Source organism: Zea mays, chromosome 7 (genome assembly GCF_902167145.1).
Source record: "Zea mays cultivar B73 chromosome 7, Zm-B73-REFERENCE-NAM-5.0, whole genome shotgun sequence".
Taxonomy (NCBI): Eukaryota; Viridiplantae; Streptophyta; class Magnoliopsida; order Poales; family Poaceae; genus Zea; species Zea mays.
Window position 1 is genome coordinate 133,805,582 of NC_050102.1, and position 18,797 is coordinate 133,824,378.

At 50.6% G+C, this 18,797-nt stretch overlaps 3 protein-coding genes across 3 annotated transcripts; 1 reads left to right on the plus strand and 2 right to left on the minus strand.

The window, feature by feature from the left end:
- The first annotated feature begins 5,826 nt into the window (after positions 1–5,826).
- On the plus strand, positions 5,827–6,872 carry LOC541845 (glutathione transferase23). Its single transcript, NM_001111524.2, has 2 exons — positions 5,827–6,246; positions 6,347–6,872. Exons 1-2 carry the CDS (start codon positions 5,929–5,931, stop codon positions 6,695–6,697), a joined length of 669 nt encoding a protein of 222 aa, NP_001104994.1. The 5' UTR covers positions 5,827–5,928; the 3' UTR covers positions 6,698–6,872.
- Positions 6,873–6,965: 93 nt separating this feature from the next.
- LOC103632874 (purine permease 3) lies at positions 6,966–11,660 on the minus strand. The gene is made up of 2 exons (XM_008654590.4): positions 10,701–11,660; positions 6,966–7,657 (listed from the first exon to the last, which is right to left on the minus strand). The coding sequence occupies exons 1-2, from the start codon at positions 11,442–11,444 to the stop codon at positions 7,298–7,300; spliced, it is 1,104 nt and encodes a 367-aa protein (XP_008652812.1). The 5' UTR covers positions 11,445–11,660; the 3' UTR covers positions 6,966–7,297.
- A 406-nt stretch (positions 11,661–12,066) lies between these two features.
- Positions 12,067–13,934, minus strand: LOC103632875 (purine permease 2). The gene has a single exon (XM_008654591.3). The coding sequence runs from the start codon at positions 13,852–13,854 to the stop codon at positions 13,057–13,059; it is 798 nt and encodes a 265-aa protein (XP_008652813.1). The 5' UTR covers positions 13,855–13,934; the 3' UTR covers positions 12,067–13,056.
- Between the last annotated feature and the right edge of the window lie 4,863 nt (positions 13,935–18,797).

Consider the following 18,797-nt stretch of genomic DNA (forward strand, 5'->3'; position numbering starts at 1 on the left):
GCATGGGATAAAAATCACCCAGTGGGTCGAGCTTCCGAATTTCGTATTCACGCGAGCGATGAGTTTAAATAATCATCGGACGCACCGATTTTCGGAACAACGATGTTCCGAACATCACGAAAATTTTGGAAGAGCCCGGATAGATAAAAACGATGTCGAACTCGCGACAGACAAAACAGATGCGATATTAAAATTGTGATAGGTGAAGATGATTAAAATTTAGCATCTGTTGTATCCACTGATATTACGTTCTTAAATCCATACTCGTTGTCGAGCGGACTATAAACACCTGGGGTGTTACAGCACTTTGATTACATTAATGACTATGTTATATTAATGACCTCTGTGGATGCCTTGGACATTTTGATGTAATAAAGTACCTTTTCTGCTATTTATTTTGAGCAATGTGTGATGATGTCCAACTATGTAATCGCTGTGTACACGAGTTTCTGATCCTGGCACGTACATGCTTCGCATTCGGTTTGCCTTCTAAAACTAGGTGTGACAATCTTCAATGAGACTGACCGCCTCAATTTGCGCTACCTTGTCAGGGAGCGCCTCCTTGTTGGCCATCGCTTTAAGGGCGATGGGGTGTGGCTTGGTGTAGTGAGGAAGAGGTCTGTTAGCGACGTCGTCGATGTACCTCGCCTCTTGGCCATCATGCGCCCGCTCACAAATTTCCCAAGAATCTCCTCGGATGTCATCTTAGTGTACCTAGGGTTCTCATGAATAAAGTTCATAAGATTAGGATCAAGAACGGTAAATGACCTTAGCATTAGGCACACGACGTCATGATCCATCCATCTCGTGCTTTCGTAGTTGCGGATTTGGTTCACCAAGGTTTTGAGTCTGATGTACGTCTCAGTTGTCTCTTCACCTCTCTTCTTGGCAAACCTCCCAAGTTAAACTTCACTGAGTTTCCATCTTTGTGATCATCGTCATAGTATTCCCCTCATGAGCAAACTGGAGAGTATCCCAAATCTCTTTTTCATTGTTCAAGCCACTAACTTTACTGTATTCCTTATATAGAGAAGCTAGTAGCATAATAGTAGCTTGGGTATTTTTATGAATCAATTCTTGACGATAAATAGCATTATGGTTCTCATCATCGCTATCTAAAGCATGCATTCCATTTTCTACTATATCCCAAATGCTAGGATGAAGAGAAAATAAATAGCTACGCATTTCATGGCTCCACCAAGAATAATCCACCCCGTGAAAGTGAGGAGGCTTGCCTAGAGGGATAGAGAGAAAATGCGCATTTGAATTGTATGAAATGTGAGAATAATTAAAATACGTTTTAGAGTAATTATTTTGACTATCTTTTTCTTTAAAGATGAGTCGTCGGTGTCCTTATGCGAAGAAGATGAAGAAACGTCACTATTGTACCAGACGATCTTCTTGATGCGCTTCTTCTTCCCGTCCCTCTTCTTGTTGTTCGATCCTAAGTCAATGGGCTTGTCTCCTTTGGGCTTTTTGTTGATCGTATTCTTCTCATCGATCACCTTGCCCTTCCATTTAACGTTGTCTCTAACCATCTCTTCAAGTTGTTAGACCCAATAGAAGAGAACGGCTCCGATATCATATGAGAGCACCTAGAGGGGGTGAATATGTGATCCTGTAAAAAAGACTTAAAACAACACAAACTTGGTCTATAAATGAAGTTAGTATAAACTAAAACCAAGTCTGGGTCAAGAAGGAGAGAGAAATGATCCCTTCACTTGATTGCTCTCTCAATATGTGTATTAAACTTAGAGCAATATCACAAGTGAAGTTAAGCACTAAGGAAGATAGAAATCATAATAAAGTAACAGAGACAAGAGACATGACAATTTTTATCCCGTAGTTCGGTCAAGCGTAATATGCTTGCCAACTCCACGTTGTGGCGTCCCAATGGATGAGGGTTCCACTCAACCCCTCTCAAGTGATCCAAGGATCAAACTTGAGTACCACGGCTCTTCATTATATCAATAATTCTTGTTTGCATGGAATCTCCACAACTTGGAGCCTCTCACAGCCTTACAAAGTGACCACAATCAAAACTTAGAGTAAGAGAGAGAGCGAGAGAGAGATAGAGTACACACAAGAGCAAATCGTAGCAACACACACATGAAATGCAAAGACAAGAGTGCAAGTACAAGATCACACAAGAACAACACGAAACTAGGGAAGGGTTATGTCAAGGATATAAAAGAATCTGATGAAGATAACAGGCCTCGTCATGCGGTGAAGCCCAACCCAAGAGTGAATGGGCTAGAATGGACCCACTAGGAGTCTCTAGCAGTGTTATTTTATTTTTGTTGAACTCGTGAGAGGAGATTAAGAAGGGATGGAGAGGAACCTAGGAGGTGTGGAGAATAGAACCATGTTGGCCAGCTGCGTCTGGATCTCCTAGCGGCTCTGCCGTTGTAAGTTTCACACAATTACTCTTTTTCCAAGTGCTTCGTGAGAGGAAATTATATGCCGGGAGCGGCATACCACCACCCCTAAATTAGTGTTCTTACAAGTGGTATCGGAGCCCACATTGTCGCCGCTGCCTGGGAGAGCTTTGGGCCTCTTAGGGGGTGGGATGTAAGGGACCGGTATGCACGTCTTGGGTTACTACCACCTCGCCTAGCCAAGGGGGCCGTGGTGCACTTATAAGGGCAGGCCTCTCTCAGCCTAGGTTTCGAGAGTGAGGTGTCCGTCTGAATAGACCACCCACGAGCGCATGAACGCCCGACGCTGGCGATGGTGGGCTTTAGGCGGACTGGCCGAGTGGGTGCGTTACAATTGGTATCGGAGCCCACATTGTCGTCGCTGCCTGGGAGAGTTTGGGCCTCTTAGGGGGTGGGATGTAAGGGACTGGTATGCACGTCCTGGGTTAATACTACCTCGCCTAGCCAAGGGGGTCGTGGTGCACTTATAAGGGCGGGCCTCCCTCCTCTCTCAGCCTAGGTTTTGAGAGTGAGGTGTCCGTCTGAATAGGCTACCCACGAGCGCATGAACGCCCGACGTTGGCGATGGTGGGCTTTAGGCGGACTGGCCCAGTGGGTGCGTCACTCAAGTTTTGATCTAGTGGACCTCGTGGCCAGAAGAACTTGCAACATGGGAAGATGAAGCAACTATCGTCACTCGGTTTCCTCATGTCGCGGCTTGGGGACAAGCAGTCCCTCAAGGGAGGAAGAATGTCAAGGATATAAAAGAATCTGATGAAGATAACAGGCCTCGTCGTGGGGTGAAGCCCAACCCAAGAGTGAATGGGCCAGAATGGATCCACTAGGAGTCTCCAGCAGTGTTATTTTATTTTCGCTGAACTCGTGAGAGGGGGTTAAGAAGGGATAGAGAGGAACCTGGGAGGTGTGGAGAATAGAACCCTGTTGGCTGGTTGCGTCCAGATCTCCTGGCAGCTCTGCCGTTGTAAGTTCCACACAATTACTCTTATTCCAAGTGCTTCGTGAGAGGAAATCGTATGTCGGGAGCAGCATACCACCACCCCTAAATCAGTGTTCTTACAGGCTCCCTGCGCCTCCACAGTGTCGCCAGGGACCCTGCCTGCCTATATATGTGTATTGTTCCCGCAATCAATAATACACACAATCACATGGCAGTATATCCTCTATCATTATCCTCTTTTTATGAAGCATGTTCATACTTCTAACTCCAGCAGATATTGGATTGCTAATTCATACGAAGATAGATTCATATCTGGCCTTGAACCTGAAAATGTTGATAAGGTAAACTACCTTTGATTCATACACATCATGTATGGGCTGATTACCTTGAATCCTTGATTGCATTTTATTCCTTTAAACCTTATGATTCATATTTAACGAGGTTTGTGAATATATCACTTAATTATCACAGGAGTTTTTAAGGCTTTGGTTCAAGAACAACTGCAATCCATATGAAGACACGGTATATTTTCTTCATACAGTTGTTAGAATCACTTGTGAATTTTGTTCCATAATGATCCAACTCATCTTTTTTTTGTGTGAAAACTTACATGTACCCCAAAACATTCAGGTTCTGCCAGAAGCTCCAGAAGAGTTGGTTTGTGAGTTGGCCCGGCGGTATACATATCCAACGGGCCGTGCCGGGCCGGCCCGGCACGGGCACGGCTGGGCCCGGCACGAGGGGCGCCAGTCCAAGCCCGGCACGGTTCAGTGTTGTGCCGGGCCGGGTCGGCCCGCGGGCTGGCTGACGCAGTCCAGGCCCATCACGGTTATTCTTATACAGGCCGTGCCGGGTCGGAGGCACGACGGGCCTGTCGTGCCGGGTCGGGTCCGGACCCGTAAACACAAAAAAAACACTCTAAAATTCAGAATTTAAGGGTAATATTTAAATTTAGTTTAGATTCAATTAATTATATTTATAATTTTAGATACATACTTAGATAAAGAATTTCATATACACATAGAAACACATATAACAATTCAGAATACTCTTATATAATAACATATTATCAGTATTATAACTAAAAACAGACTGACAGTTACAAAATAAGTTTCTAAAACGGGCCGTTATCGTGCCTACCAAATAACCGTGTTGGGCCCGTGTCTGCACCGCGGGCCAGACGGCCAGCCCAAGCCCGGCACGGCTATCGGACCGGGCCGGCCCGGGCACGGTTCCGGTCGGGCCGGGCCATACTCGTGCCGGGCCACGACCGTGCCGGGTCACGGGCCCACTGCCGGGCCGGTCCATTTGGACATGTCTACCTGGCGGTATGTATCTCTATAAGTTTCTGTTGTTGTTTCTCACTTCAAAGCTCCCCCTTATCTTATCGCGTGTCCAACATAATTTATGCGCGTTCTGTACACGGAACTGTTGCAAGAATGTTTTTTTTATTCTAATTGAATAATGGTTTGGTTGAATACCCGCTGCCGCTACATTTTCCTGTTTGAAACATCACGAAGACGAAATTCGAGATCCCGGAAGCACAGGTATGCAGAAGGCTTTGTTTATGCTTCTAGTTTAGCAGACAAACAAATACTTACAATCAATGTTTTTTTTTTGTAAAATCCAGGAACCAATTCATGAAAGGATATCAAGGAATGTCGCTCAAGGCTTACGGGACCTATGATTGCTGATAGAGGATCCTGGGGCAGAGTTTGCTGTGGGGTGCATCTCTGGTACCAATATTCCCGTGAGAGTAGTAAGTAGTATGCGCGCATGCCATATGCGCGTCCTGTGAGGGTTGCCATTGCGTCTTGCTGAAGCAGAGGTATCCGCATTTCTTTACGATCTGTGATGTAATGTGGTAATAAACTCCAACTGGAGGTGGTTGTGTTTATGTGATTGTGAGCAACCGCCATGCGCCGCTGGTGAGATTTGCCGTGTTTGGAGCACGAGGGGAGATAAATTGAAAATTGAGTTTTTTAAGCTGGTGTCTTCGGTTTTGCTGGTGTGCTCATTTTTATCATTAGTCGTGTTTTTTGTTCAGTTTTGTTTTGTCCTTCTGTTCTATAGCACTAAAAGGGTAAAATTGAGTAAAAAAACACAACTAAGGATAAAAATAAGCACATCAGCGAAATTGAGGGCACCCTCTTAAAAAAACCTTTCAAGTGGTTTGAGTCGTGCAGCCATCACTCTGTCACGTACCTTTCTGAAATGGAACGTGTAAAATTGCAAATAACCAAGTTCATTATGTTTTAGCGTAATTGGGCTTTTCCTCTGTAGTATTTTTTTCTTCAAGAGGCTTCATCAGTACGCAACACTCCCAGTAGGCTCACTCTGATGTCCTTGTCTCCCGATTATACTAGTAAACAACACGGGTTCCCGTGGTCTCCTCAGAAGGCAACTATGACCCGGAACCCCTACAGTTGACTTGTCATGGCTTCGCGATCTGTGACTGTGATCTATACTATAAGGTGAACAAGATCTCTTTGTCTACTGTAGTTGCAGCACCAGCAGCAGCAGCAGAAGAGCAGCGCCTGAGCTCCAGCAATAATGGCCGAGAAGGGCGTGAAGGTGTTGGGGATGTGGGCGAGCCCCATGGTGATCAGGGTGGAGTGGGCGCTGCGGCTGAAGGGCGTCGAGTACGAGTACGTCGACGAGGACCTCGCCAACAAGAGCGCCGACCTGCTCCGCCACAACCCGGTGACCAAGAAGGTGCCCGTGCTCGTCCACGACGGCAAGCCGGTCGCGGAGTCCACCATCATCGTGGAGTACATCGACGAGGTCTGGAAGGGCGGCTACCCCATCATGCCGGGCGACCCCTACGAGCGCGCCCAGGCGAGGTTCTGGGCCAGGTTCGCGGAAGACAAGGTACGACGCGCGAACTGCGGTGCAGCCACATGATCTACTTACTGACGCAGGGCAGCCGGACGAGCCCCGCGACGACTGACTTCTCTGTACTCTACTCTAGTGCAACGCTGCTCTGTACCCGATCTTCACCGCGACCGGCGAGGCGCAGCGCAAGGCGGTGCACGAGGCCCAGCAGTGCCTCAAGACCCTGGAGACGGCCTTGGAGGGGAAGAAGTTCTTCGGCGGCGACGCCGTGGGCTACCTCGACATCGTCGTCGGGTGGTTCGCGCACTGGCTCCCCGTCATCGAGGAGGTGACCGGCGCCAGCGTCGTCACCCACGAGGAGCTGCCGCTGATGAAGGCCTGGTTCGGTCGGTTCCTCGCCCTTGACGTGGTGAAGGCGGCCCTGCCCGACAGGGACAGGCTCCTCGCCGCCAACAAGGCCCGCCGTGAGCAGCTCCTCTCCGCGTAGATATGGCTAGTAATTCTGGAGCAGCTAGTTTCACCGCCGACGCTCATATATTGCTGAATAAGGACTGGTTGCACTTTTGCACGTTGTGCAGTGCAGCCGAGGTTTGGATGACCTCTGCCCCTCTGTTCCATTTCAGAATGGTAGTCCCATAATAATGCATATACATCATGCATAACCTTCGTGGCACCGCACGGTGCGTCAAACTGTTGGCCTGTTGCCCAATCCCAGTAGCTGATTTTCTTCAGGCGTGCAAGGTAGCAACAGAAAGTAACACATAGAAACAGACATTTCTTCTTTTTTTTATATTCGTTCAGATTAGATCAGTCCTGTACTGGGATCGGCCCACAAAGTGCGCCGGTCCAGACTTACTGTCCGAACCGAACGTGGTACTGCCAAGGTACATCTACACACCATGCAGCACAGTATTGGCCAACGTCCACCGCCGAACAGAAGAGCACCCACACCAGAAGCGACAGCTGCAGGTGACGACGATTCAGGACGCTATCCACGTAGCACACAGCAGCGATCACAATCACAACATATACTGATATACACACAACGGGGAAGATCGAAGAGGCCAGGCCAAAGTCCGCAGCAGCATCACGGGTTCGCCTGCTGCAGGGCCTCCGCGGCTGCGGCGCCCTCCTCCGTCCTGGTCTTCCTCTTCTTGGCCCTGGCCTCGCTCCACTCGCCGTAGGAGTAGGACGCGAGGCCCCAGAGCGAGAGCACCAGCGCCACGCCTTTCTCGCTACTGAACCTCTCGCGCAGGAAGATGACGGCCGCCACCTCCGTCACCGGGATGAACACCGCGATGAGGATGCCCGCCAGCAGCGTGTGCACGCAGAAGATGACGCCCACCGCGCCCAGGAAGAAGCACTGCCACAGCACCGCCGACCACGCCAGCACCGCGTAGTACCGCGCCTCCCCAAGCTTGTACCGCCTCGCCTCCCGCGGGATCGCCTGCATGCATACTTTTTTTCATTTATATTTCTCCAGCGTTTCCCTTTACTGTGTGCACAGTGCAGTTTGTGCATCATGCATGCGGCCATGACCTTCTTTATCCTTGAAAAATATGTCATGTCATGCGCCATACTTTTCCAAATCCAAAAAAAAGAACACGTGTTGGTCGTGAACCTGCATTCTTGTTACTATCCCTATCAGAGACTATCAGTAGCGTGTGCGTATGTAAATCAATCAGTTTTGTCCCATGAAGACGCAAAGTTTGAACTGCAAAGTGCGATACTCGGTGAAAAACGCTTGCATCTCCCCTGACTTCTCATCTCACCTCCTATTTTAAACACACTTTATAAGCAATAAACAATACAGTTTATAATACAAAACCATGTTTTACACGGCTATATACATGTTTTATCGGAGACAACCTAAGTATTTGACCAGAGCACAACCACTCCTCATCGAGTCATTGTCCATGCTTTCTAGGGGTGGAAACGGATCGAGTATACTTGCCGGGTACCGAATACGGATAGTATAAATACATGTTTTTTCAGATACAAATTTAGGTATTTTTATATTCGAGGCTGATATGGGTAATAACCGGATAGTGCAGCTTCGGATTCGAATTGGATAAGAAACAAAGACTAAATTCACTTCCACTTATTGCGTGAGTTACACGTGAATTCACTCTAAGTATCTAAATTTTAACATAATCAATACTCCACTTTAACAATTTTATGTGGGGACTTGAGGTTGTCTTCTTATAAAATATTTATTAGTCTTAATACTTTATTTGCAATTTTTTGGTTGAACAAGAATATTTTATGAATATTTATGATAAGTAAATAATGCATTATCTGACAAGTATCCGACTAAATAATAACCGTATTCGTCACTTAGCTGTCCGAATAAATATTTGGTCCTTGTATCCGTATCCGCTCCGTTTCTAACTATCCGTATCCGATTCCGATTTAAATACATTAGAGTAGGATACATAATTAGCTACTATCCGTCGTTGCTTTCTTCAATCATCGTCGTCGCCTTTAGCTGATGGAAGTATGGCACTACCCAGACAGACAGACAGACCCCTGATGAAGGGCCCTTTCAGTCTTAGTGCGTGCTGGTGACCCGTCCCTTTGTGTGGTCGCTCTACTGATATATGCCATTGTTAGTGGAGCAGCATAGGCTCACCTACCGCACCGATTATTATGCCGTCGTCCGGAGGCATTTCGGCGCGCGGGCACTGCTGCTGCCAGTTAGCCAGCCGGTGTGCCCCCTGCTTTGAGGAGGCAGGGAGAACAACGGTGCAGATGCCTGATAGCACTTGGCGTCCTCTTTAGCCGCTCAAAGTGTTCACCAATAAGCTCGCAAATGATTCGCTGAAAATGGCTCCCATGAATCGCTCGGCGTGCATCTCAGATGATGATTGGGGGCAAGGCAAGGCAACGCCATGAAGGGAGAGTGGGCAGGACACAGGAACAGTCGCGCTAGTCATGGGCGAGGGCGACTCATGGTCGTCAGTCGTCACCAAGCACAGCTAGTCGGCTACAGTTCTACACTATCGTTTTCCCCTAGTACAAGTACAAGTACGTGCCTTGCACCAATGCACACGCACTCCAAGAGTCCCAGTTCAGAACCAAAAGGCAAAAACTTATCTAAGTTTCTACTCTCTATGATGAAGGGCATCCAGGTGAATAAAAAGGCAGTGAGAGGACACTACACTATGGCATGGCAAGACCATCGAAGGTGGAAGGATTCAACGGATGGCCTTATTTGCCTCACCCAGCAATGATCTTTGTCGCCGGCAGGAAACATCAATGGTTTTTTGATTCCCTTGGAAAACGAAGTGGACAGCTTTATTTGCGCCCTTCTTTTTCTCCCTGTTCCTCTCGAACCCGAAGAATTTTACCACTAAGACCTAATTTGGATACTCTAATAATAAATAATGAAGAGGGATTGGAGTGGATCCGGACGTATTGCGAGAATTTTTTATCTACTGGAGATTTAGACACTCTCTCATCCCTCCAAACCATTTTAATCCTAGAGTATCCAAACAAGACCTGAGGACATGTTCGATTTGATCTGGATCGAGGATGATTGGAGGAGATTAAATTCCCTTCTACTCAGATTTGAATAGAAGAAGATTTAATCTACTTCAATCCAACTCAATCCATCCCTAACCAAATAAGCTCTAAAGCCTTGTTTGTTTACACCAATCCAGTTCTGGATTAGCATGGACTGTGATTAAATCTATGACACAATACATGCCCCAAAATAATCAAGCATACTTAAATTTTATCATTCTTTTATTCAGTTAAACCCATTATGAATTATAATCCAATGGTTTGTAAAAAATTTAAACTCTGTGAGACATGTATTATATCCTTAGCTTATTTGGTACGAAACAAATCTATGAATCAAAAGAATAAGAGATACATAGACCCATCATAAAATTGAGTGTAAGGTATAGATTCACCTAATCTAGATTTGGATTAAATCAATGGTGGGGGACTAAGCTGTGATGGGGATCCGCACGAAGAAATCGAGTGGTACACAGCTACAGGCCGGCTCCTGAACGGACGTACCACGGCTGATCGGCAAAACGATTTGGCGGACAGTGAGGCGTGATGGGTAGTCTTTGCGATTCGCGAATCCTGCCGGAAAAACCTGGCGTCTGCATCGGTCCCGTTACGAACCGGCTGATTAAGGCCGTGCACTGGTCTGGTCTTGTCAGTTTCATGATCCAAGTTGGTACTTGGTACAGCAACGAACCATGCAAACAAACGGTCAAACAGGACGCGAATTCTAGTGCATGCTAACCGTACCAGACGACCGAAAAAACAAACAAAACAATCTTGGCCTTGCCACCAACCAATACAGGACTTGCAAATGCACATCGATCTGTCTACGTACGTAAGCAATAGTTGGTTGTTTCTTGTTATCGTTTCGTTTGGGACTTGGAGCTAGATACCAAAACGTACAGGTAGCGAGGTGGTTAATTAGCGTAGGAGTAGTAACAGGCGACCGGCGCGCGCGGGAAGGAACTCACCTGGAAATCCTTGTTGACGACCATGCCGACGGTGCAGAACGCGGTGGCGAAGAAGCCCATCACCAGCTGCATCTCCACCACCAGCGCGTACGTCACGGCGCGGCCGCCGGCGCCCGCGGCGCGCCTGTAGGCGAGCTCCACGAGCGGCAGGACGAGGCCGTAGAGCGCCGCGGCGCCGAGCGTCAGCACGAAGCCCAGCCAGTACTGGCCCCTGGTGACGCCCGGGGGCCGGTCCGACGAGACGTGCAGGCCCAGCACCACGGCGCCCACCGTCAGCAGCGCCACGGCGTTCACGGACGCGGCCGTCAGGCGCTGCCGCACCACGAGGAACGCGAAGAACACCGTGAACGCCAGCTGCGTCGAGATCAGGATCGCGGACGTGGACACCGGGAGGTACGCGAGCCCGAAGGCGTAGATGAAGTCGTCCGCGCCCGTGGCCACGCCGAGGCCCGCGGCGGCCAGCAGGATCCGCGGCGGCGCGAGCAGGACCGGGGCGCCCCTGTCGCGCGCGCGGCGGGCCACGAACGACGCCGCCACGGGAATCACCAGCAGCGGCCACCCGCCGGTCTCCAGCCACGCGGACAGCCACTGCCGGTGCCCGCCCTTGCTGAAGTAGAGCCGGCTCAGGAGCGGCCCGCCGATGGCTCCCACCGCCAGCATCCCGCAGTTGAGCGCTACGAGAAAGCGGTGCATCGCCTTGCCGCGCGCGGGCGGCGCGTCGGACTTACGCGCTTCTACGTCCATGGCTCTGCCTGCGCACTCTTGCCCGCGCGAGACGCAGTCACGCACACGAGGGTGGCTGCCGTGTGCGGCGTCCTGTCTAGGTGTGGAATCTAGCACGGCGCTTTGGATACAACGATGACGCCCGGAGCGGATTACTCTTTCAAGCCGCGAGCTGTGTGCACCGGATCCTATTTATGTGCAAAGCACCCAATGGAGTGTGGTGATCCAAAGGGGTGGCCATTAGGGATGGAAATGGATACTTATTTGGATCTCATTTTTTGATTGTGAATACTTGGGATATATTTTTTTACATTGGCTCGTAAAGATTAATAAAAGATAAACTTTAAATTTATCGTATATCTTTTCAAACAATAGATGCAAAATTCGGATATGGATATTTTTCTTTTTTTGTTATAGAGAGTAAATAATGTATAAAATAATTTATGAAAAAAAATTATTCTTATTTGTAATAATATGCTTGATAAAATAAGAAAAGATTAACATCAAACTTCATACATATCTATTTTAAAATAGTAAATTTGTAATAACAATTTAGATACTAACTTATCCATAATCACCATTTCCAAATTACTATAAATATTTTACCATTACATTTATGTCGGGTACCTAAGAACAAGATACCTAAGACAAGGCCTATAAAACCTTTTTGTCGACCACAGTCTCTCTGCCAAGCGAGACCGCAAGGTGGACGACCGACTAGGGATTGATGAAGAAACATGGAATGCACGGTAGCAGTTTTACTTAGTATGGTTCCATTGGTCGGATCACGACTTATTTTGATCTACGCACCTTCCTCTTCCTAGGCTCCACTCTTCGGGAACAGAGCATGCCAACCAAATTACAGGACAACTTGGTCGACACGCTCTGCTCGAAAAGGCAGGAAATAGGAAATACTTCCCCAAGGAAGGCGTTACCATGCAACAACGGCAGAAGACCCCAAGCGACCTCGATAAAGCCAGAACATAAATTCAAGTTAGAAGCAATATTCACACAACAATTCCATACAGTCGATCAAAATAAGTTACTACAAAAAAACCCAAGTAGGTGATCGTTCAAGCGTTAACAGGCGGATCACCGGCGGACTGCGCAAGAGTCCAAGGACCAGTCAGAAGAGTCCTCACATCTGACTCGCGAGCAACCGGGTATGGGGACAGACTTGATCTTTAATTCTATCCAGCTCCTCGTCCCATCGTCCGACGGCGAAGCCTTCCGTGATCACGATGGCGTCGATCTCGTCGAAGTGGGAGACCATCTACCCCAAAGCCATGCTACCCCATGAAAGACGCCTTCGGCTACGACACACTCCACGTGGCTAGGTAACGCTCGCGGCTGGTCGATAAAAGGTACCTCCATTGGGGGTGGGGGCGAGAGATGGGCGCACACCCTATCGCAGTAACGACGTCATCTCGGGCCTGCGAAAACTCTCGCATCTTGGTTTCCGTCGCCGCCTTCGTCTCCTCCGCTGCTTTTGAGGCCCTTCGATTTTTGCGGATCACGCCGCCACAAAAAACTACTCCGATGTTTATTCGTCACTATGTGACTCTCATCGAAACACTATAAAAATTATGGTCATCTCATTCCATGTCTCTATGTACATCCAACCAAATACACTCTAAACTTGCTCCTGGAAGACTGGCACGTAGGCGACATATGAAATTTGGGCACGCACCTGGAAGTCCTTGTCGATGATCATGCCGACGGTGCAGAATACGGTGGCGAAGAACCCCATCACCAGCTGCATCTCCATCACCAGCGCGTACGTGACCGCGCGGCCGCCGCCCGCCGCTCGCTTGTACGTGAGCTCGACCAGCGGCAGGATGAGCCCGTAGAGCGCCGCGGCGCCGAGGGCCAGGGCGAAGCCCAGCAAGTACTTCCCCCGGGTGACTCCCGCGGGGCGGTCGGACGAGACGTGCAGGCCCAGCACGGCGGCGCCCGCCGTGAGCAGCGCCACGGCGTTGACCGTGGCGGGCGTCAGGCGCTGGCGCACGATGAGGAACGCGAAGAAGACCGTGAAGGCGAGCTGCGTCGAGATGAGGATCGCGGAGGTGGAGACCGGCAGGTACCGGAGGCTGTAGGCGTAGATGAAGTTGTCCGCGCCCGTGGCGACGCCGAGTCCCGCGGCGGCCAGCAGCACGCGTGGCGGGGTGAGCAGGACAGGGGCGGCCCGGTCGCGCGCGCGGCGCGCGGCGTAGGAAGCCGCCACGGGGAGCAGCAGCAGTGGCCAGCCGACGGACTGGAGCCACGCGGAGAGCCACTGTCGCTGGCCACCCTTGTCGTAGTAGAGGCGGGTGAGGAGCGGCCCCGCCGTGGTGCCCAATGCCAGCATCCCGCAGTTGAGCACCACCAGGAGGCGGCGCATAACCTTGCCGCGTGTCGTTGGCGTCGAGTCCTTGCGCGCTTCCACGTCCATGACTACTATGGGCTGCGCTGCTTCGAGCCGTGGACACAGCGCCGCACGAGACGTGTACCTTTGGCTGGCCTCGACGTCTGTGGTCTGTCCTCTGCTTTGGTACCGTGGTACGAAATCTAGGCTTGCCTAAACAAAAACACGCTTATTATCGCCTTATCGGCGAGGTGTGCTGTGCCGCAGCTCGCCGCCAATACATCAGGAAGAAAAAGGATGCTCCCTTTGACCATCCGTTCAGCTGTCCCTGGTGAATAGTAACAACTGACAAGCTTTTCCCGTTGATCTTGATCTTTGGAATCGAAGCAAACAAGAACGTCGTTTTCCCGTCAAACTGTCCAGGTAAAGAATGAAGTACCTATACAAATGGACAAATGAGCCTTTGATGGCGGGTGCAGCAATGCGGCCGAGGGCCGACTTTGGGGGCACCGCGTACCTTGGTGGATGCTGGCACTGGTACCAGGCCAGTACTTGAATAGTTGAATGGCACACAACGACACAACCGCACAATTATTTTTCTGAATGGAACGAGGCGTCATCGTCACTAATGATGCGTTAAATCCTGAAAACTACGACTGCAAAACAGTCTCCGATAGAAATGCATTGGTTAGGACATACACCTAAGAAACTTGTTCATACAACCTACTGTATCTAAGTTTTGTATCTTATTTACTATGACCTCTAAAACACAACACATTTATGTGGGTTGTATGGCGACTTAAATTTTAAAACTTATGCTAAAAATGTTCCTTCACCAATATATGTATCTTATCTTTTTTGCACTTAGGGCTTGTTAAGACTATCCACAACGATTCTCTGTATATCATCCCTCTGTATCTTACTTTTTCACCATCCTTTAAAAATTCACCCCTAAATCACAGCCCCACAGCTAGCGGTTATCTCTAAATCCATGCACTATACACAATACACCATATTCCTAATATATTTAAACTAGTTTTAATTTGGTTTTGATCTTCGGCTAGTGGTGTTGAGCCCATTTCTGCCTTTTCTTAAGGGCTAGCCATTTTTGCTTGGTTGTGTTGAGTTGTTGTCATATCTTTGGGGACCAAGCTTTCTCACTTTCGATGATTTGGACTTGGCTTTGTTTGGCTATTTTTCATTTGAGTGTTTTATATTCTCCCTTTCTTCTTTTATGTTGATCCTTGTGTTTGTGCAATGTTGTTGACAATGCACTCATCAAGGGGGAGATTGCGAATACGAGGTTGACACGTGCCCTTGTTGTTCAGGTTGCGATGAATGGTTGTCAACGAGTACTGTCTTGGATTGACTCATGGGGACTAATTGGGGTGTGAATGTGGGTACAAACTTGTCTCTTGGCTTGTAGCGCGTAGGTGTGGAGTCTAAAGATGGTCATCACGGTGAAGGTCATACGAGTTCATGTTTGTCGTCGTTTCGGACCCGCGAGGACCGTCAACCGGCCAGTAAATTTGTTGTTGCGTGTCCCTGCCCAGATGGGTTGATGCAAGATGGAACACAAGAGGGAAATGTGACTTATGTTATCTCGCACCGGGGTGCTTGTAGTAGGGGTTACAAGCGTCGCGCGAGGGAGCGAGGGCGAGAGCAAGAGAGAGTCCCTGCGTGTCTCTGTCTTCAACATGTCTCCCCTGTCCACGACGTCAACATATCTTCACGTGGCCGTGAACCTCCCTTTCTTCCCCTCCTTAGGAAGGCCCTGGACATCCCCTTTTATAGATACAAGGAGACGCCCAGCTGTACAATGGGGTGTAGCTATGTGCTAACGTGGCTGGCGGAGAAGTGCCTTGAGCCCTGTACACGAGCTAACGTGGCCGTCGGAGAAGCGCCTTGAGCCCTGTAGAAGCACAGCTGTCGGCGCGGCATGGATCCTGCTGACGTTGTCTTGCTTCCGTAGGAGGTTGAGAGCAATCTGACATCATGGGCGCACGTGGGGAACCATCATTACCTGTTACCAGAGTAACCTTAGATGGGACACCGGTCTTGTTCCTTCGTAGCCTGAGGCAGCTAGCTAGGAGTAGGGTAATGATGTATCCCCTGTAGCATAGTCGGTCTGAGGCCCAGGTCGGGCGAGGCGGAGACTTCTCCTGAGGCCGAGGCTAGGCTCAAGCGAGGTTGTGACTCCTCCCGAGGGCCGAGGCCGAGGCTGAAGCCGAGGCCTGGGGTCGGGCGAGGCGGAGATCTTCTTCCGAGGCCGAGGCCTGAGGTCGGGCGAGGCTGAGCTCCCTGTTGCGCCCGAGGCCGAACTCGTGGGAGATCGTGACTCAGTTTTATCCTGGTGGTTGGCACGGTAGCCGGAGCGGGGCGATCAGCGCCGTTTTCCTGTCAGATCGGTCAGTAAAGGGGTGAAGTGACTGTGGTCACTTCGACCTTACCGACTGAGGCACGCGTGTCAGTATAAGGTGTCAGGCGATCCCCACATTAAATGCGCATGTGATACGGTCGGCTGGTAAGGCGATTTGGCCAAGGTCGCTGCACGACAAAGTCCACTCGAGCTGGGCTTCGGGCGAGCCGAGGGTGCGTCTGCTGACTGAGGGGACCCTCTGGCGAGGCGTGAATCCATCCGGGACTACTGTTCCCGCCCGAGGCTGGGCTCGGGTGAGGTCGTGTTCCTCGGCAGACGAGGCCCTGACTTGAACCACGCTTTATCAGTCGTGTATGGTTTGTTCTGAAGATGTTTTTCGGACGTGTTTAGGAGCATTGGGGGTACCCCTAATTACGGTACCCGACAGTAGCCCCCGAGCCTCAAAGGGAGTGCGGGCACTCGCTTGGAGGTTCTACCGGATTTTTGCAAGGGGACCGGCTCTTCTCGGTTATATTTTGTTCTGGTGGGTGCGCGCGAGCGCACCACCGGGTGTAGCCCCCGAGGCCTCGGAGGAGTGGTTTGACTCCTCTGAGGTCTTATTTTTTTGCGATGCCTCGGTCGGCCTTGTTGTTCCCTCATGCGGCCTGGCCGTGGCCCGGGTGCACGGCCAGGCTCCGAATTTTCACGCTGGTTTGTTGACGTGGTCAACGGTTCGGCCGTAGCCTGGTGCGAGAGCAGCCCTCAAGCCTCTGCACGGAGCGAGAGGACGATCAAGGACCGTCTCGACTTTTATTGTACGCCCCTTCATTGCCTTTCCGCAAGGAGGAAGGGGGGAAAGCGCCATGTTACCCTCGGAGGGCACCGAACATGGTGTTTCCAGTGAGTTGCTAGCGGGTGATCTGAGTGGACGCCCGAGCCCCGTTCGATAAGGGTCGGCTAGTGGCCCAGAGGCGCGCTCCAAAAGTACATGCAGGTGATTTGCTGGACCCGGACCCATTCGATAGGGTCCGAGGGCTCGATGCCTCCCTCCGGTGGGATTCCGTTACAAAATCGTTCCCGTTGGTCTCGGAAATGTCCTAGGGTACCTCGGGAGCGTAGCCCGAGCCTTGGCCATGTAACGGACGTACCCAGGGTCATCCCTGACTCTGCGTGCTCTGGGGTGGCTGTCGAACACTTCCGAGGGGCCAGCCTTCGAACCCCTGATCAGTAAAGGGCTCGGAGCCCGAGTGCTCTGGGGCGGTTGCCGAACCCCGGAGGGCGCAACCTTCGAACCCCTAATCAGTAGGAGGGCTCGGGGCCCGTTTCCTTCGCTGGGAAGGGTCCTTTTTCGAAATACCCCCTTTCCCGGTCCCTATGGCAAGAGAGAGAGAGGGAAAGAAAAAGGACATGAATTTAAATAAGGCGGCACACCTTTTTTGACGTGGTCATCATGACGGAGGCGAAATAGCGCCCGCTTCTCCTGCCGGAGGTGTCGCTTGCGCTGCCAAGGAGTTAATGCGACGGGACAGGCGATTCGTGGGGCGTCTGTTGCGCGTGCGCGAGCCATTCGAGGAACGGAAAGACCATTTCACCTTCGATTTTGAATTCCGCGGCGGGTTCGGGCGAAGCCTTGGGTGGATCTCGCCCGGGCCTTTATATACCCGGAAGAGGGGCCGGTGCTGGTTCTTTACCCTGCCATTTGCGCTTGCCTTCTTCTTTGGTTTCCACAACCTAAGAGAGTAGACAGAAAAAAGGAAACCACCCACCTCATCCCTTCTGCCTCCAGCACCTCCGTTCGGTGATGGCTGACAAGGTGACCGTCATTCCGCCGCGCGACCCGTGGCCTTTCTCCACCGTCGCTGTGGAGGATCTGGAGACCCTCGTTGCCGATGGTCTGCTCCGTCCCCTCTCCGATGGGCTACAGCCGGAGTGGATGGCCCCCTCAAGCGAGGCTGACCCGACTCCACCGCCGGGGTATGTGCTCAGTTTCATCCCCTTCCATGAGCGGGGGTTCGGAGTGCCAGCGAGCCGCTTCATGCGGGCGTGTAACACCCTGAATTTGGGGGTATAAAATTTCTTTGCTCATATTCACAAATTCAGGTGTTACTTCCCTTTTCTCATCCTTCCTCATTCTTTTCTTTCTCATTTCTATAGGAGAAAAGTGCTTATTTTATTTGTAATAATAGTTTAATAGGTTAAACCCTAAGGGAGTATGAAATGTTGCATCATGTCAAACCCTAAATCCTACTTTTGTTTGGTTCATAATTCTTAGAAAGTCTAATTTGAATTTGTGGTTTAGTTGGATTTGAATCAAATAGAGAAAATAAAAAGAAAAGGGAAAACAAATTCCAGAATAAAAAGAAAAGGGAAAGAAGCCCACTCCCCCGCCCCCCTCAGCCTTTCGGCCCAGCTAGGCCCATCCCGCGCGCGCGCCTCTCCCCCCCCCCCCCCCCCCGCTCTCTCTGCCCTTGCGGGCCCGCCCGTCAGCGCAGCCGCCTCTCGCGCGCCCGCCCCCGCTTCCCTTTCTCTCTCTGCTCGCGGGCCCGACTTGTCAGCCCCGTCGTCCTCGCGTAACCGCCGCCCGAGCTGCGCGCGCCCGCCTTCTCCGCGCCCACGTCGCGCGTGGAGCTCGCAACTGACCTGCCCCTGGCCACTTGAGCCCCGAGCCCCA

Excerpts from the sequence above, each read along its gene's own strand:
- LOC541845 (NM_001111524.2), top strand. The coding sequence starts at position 5,929 with ATGGCCGAGAAGGGCGTGAAGGTGTTGGGGATGTGGGCGAGCCCCATG. Across the intron at positions 6,247-6,346 it reads CCAGGTTCGCGGAAGACAAG|TGCAACGCTGCTCTGTACCC; the intron begins GTACGACGCGCG and ends ACTCTACTCTAG.
- LOC103632874 (XM_008654590.4), bottom strand. The coding sequence starts at position 11,444 with ATGGACGTAGAAGCGCGTAAGTCCGACGCGCCGCCCGCGCGCGGCAAG. Across the intron at positions 7,658-10,700 it reads TCGTCAACAAGGATTTCCAG|GCGATCCCGCGGGAGGCGAG; the intron begins GTGAGTTCCTTC and ends GTATGCATGCAG.
- LOC103632875 (XM_008654591.3), bottom strand. The coding sequence starts at position 13,854 with ATGGACGTGGAAGCGCGCAAGGACTCGACGCCAACGACACGCGGCAAG.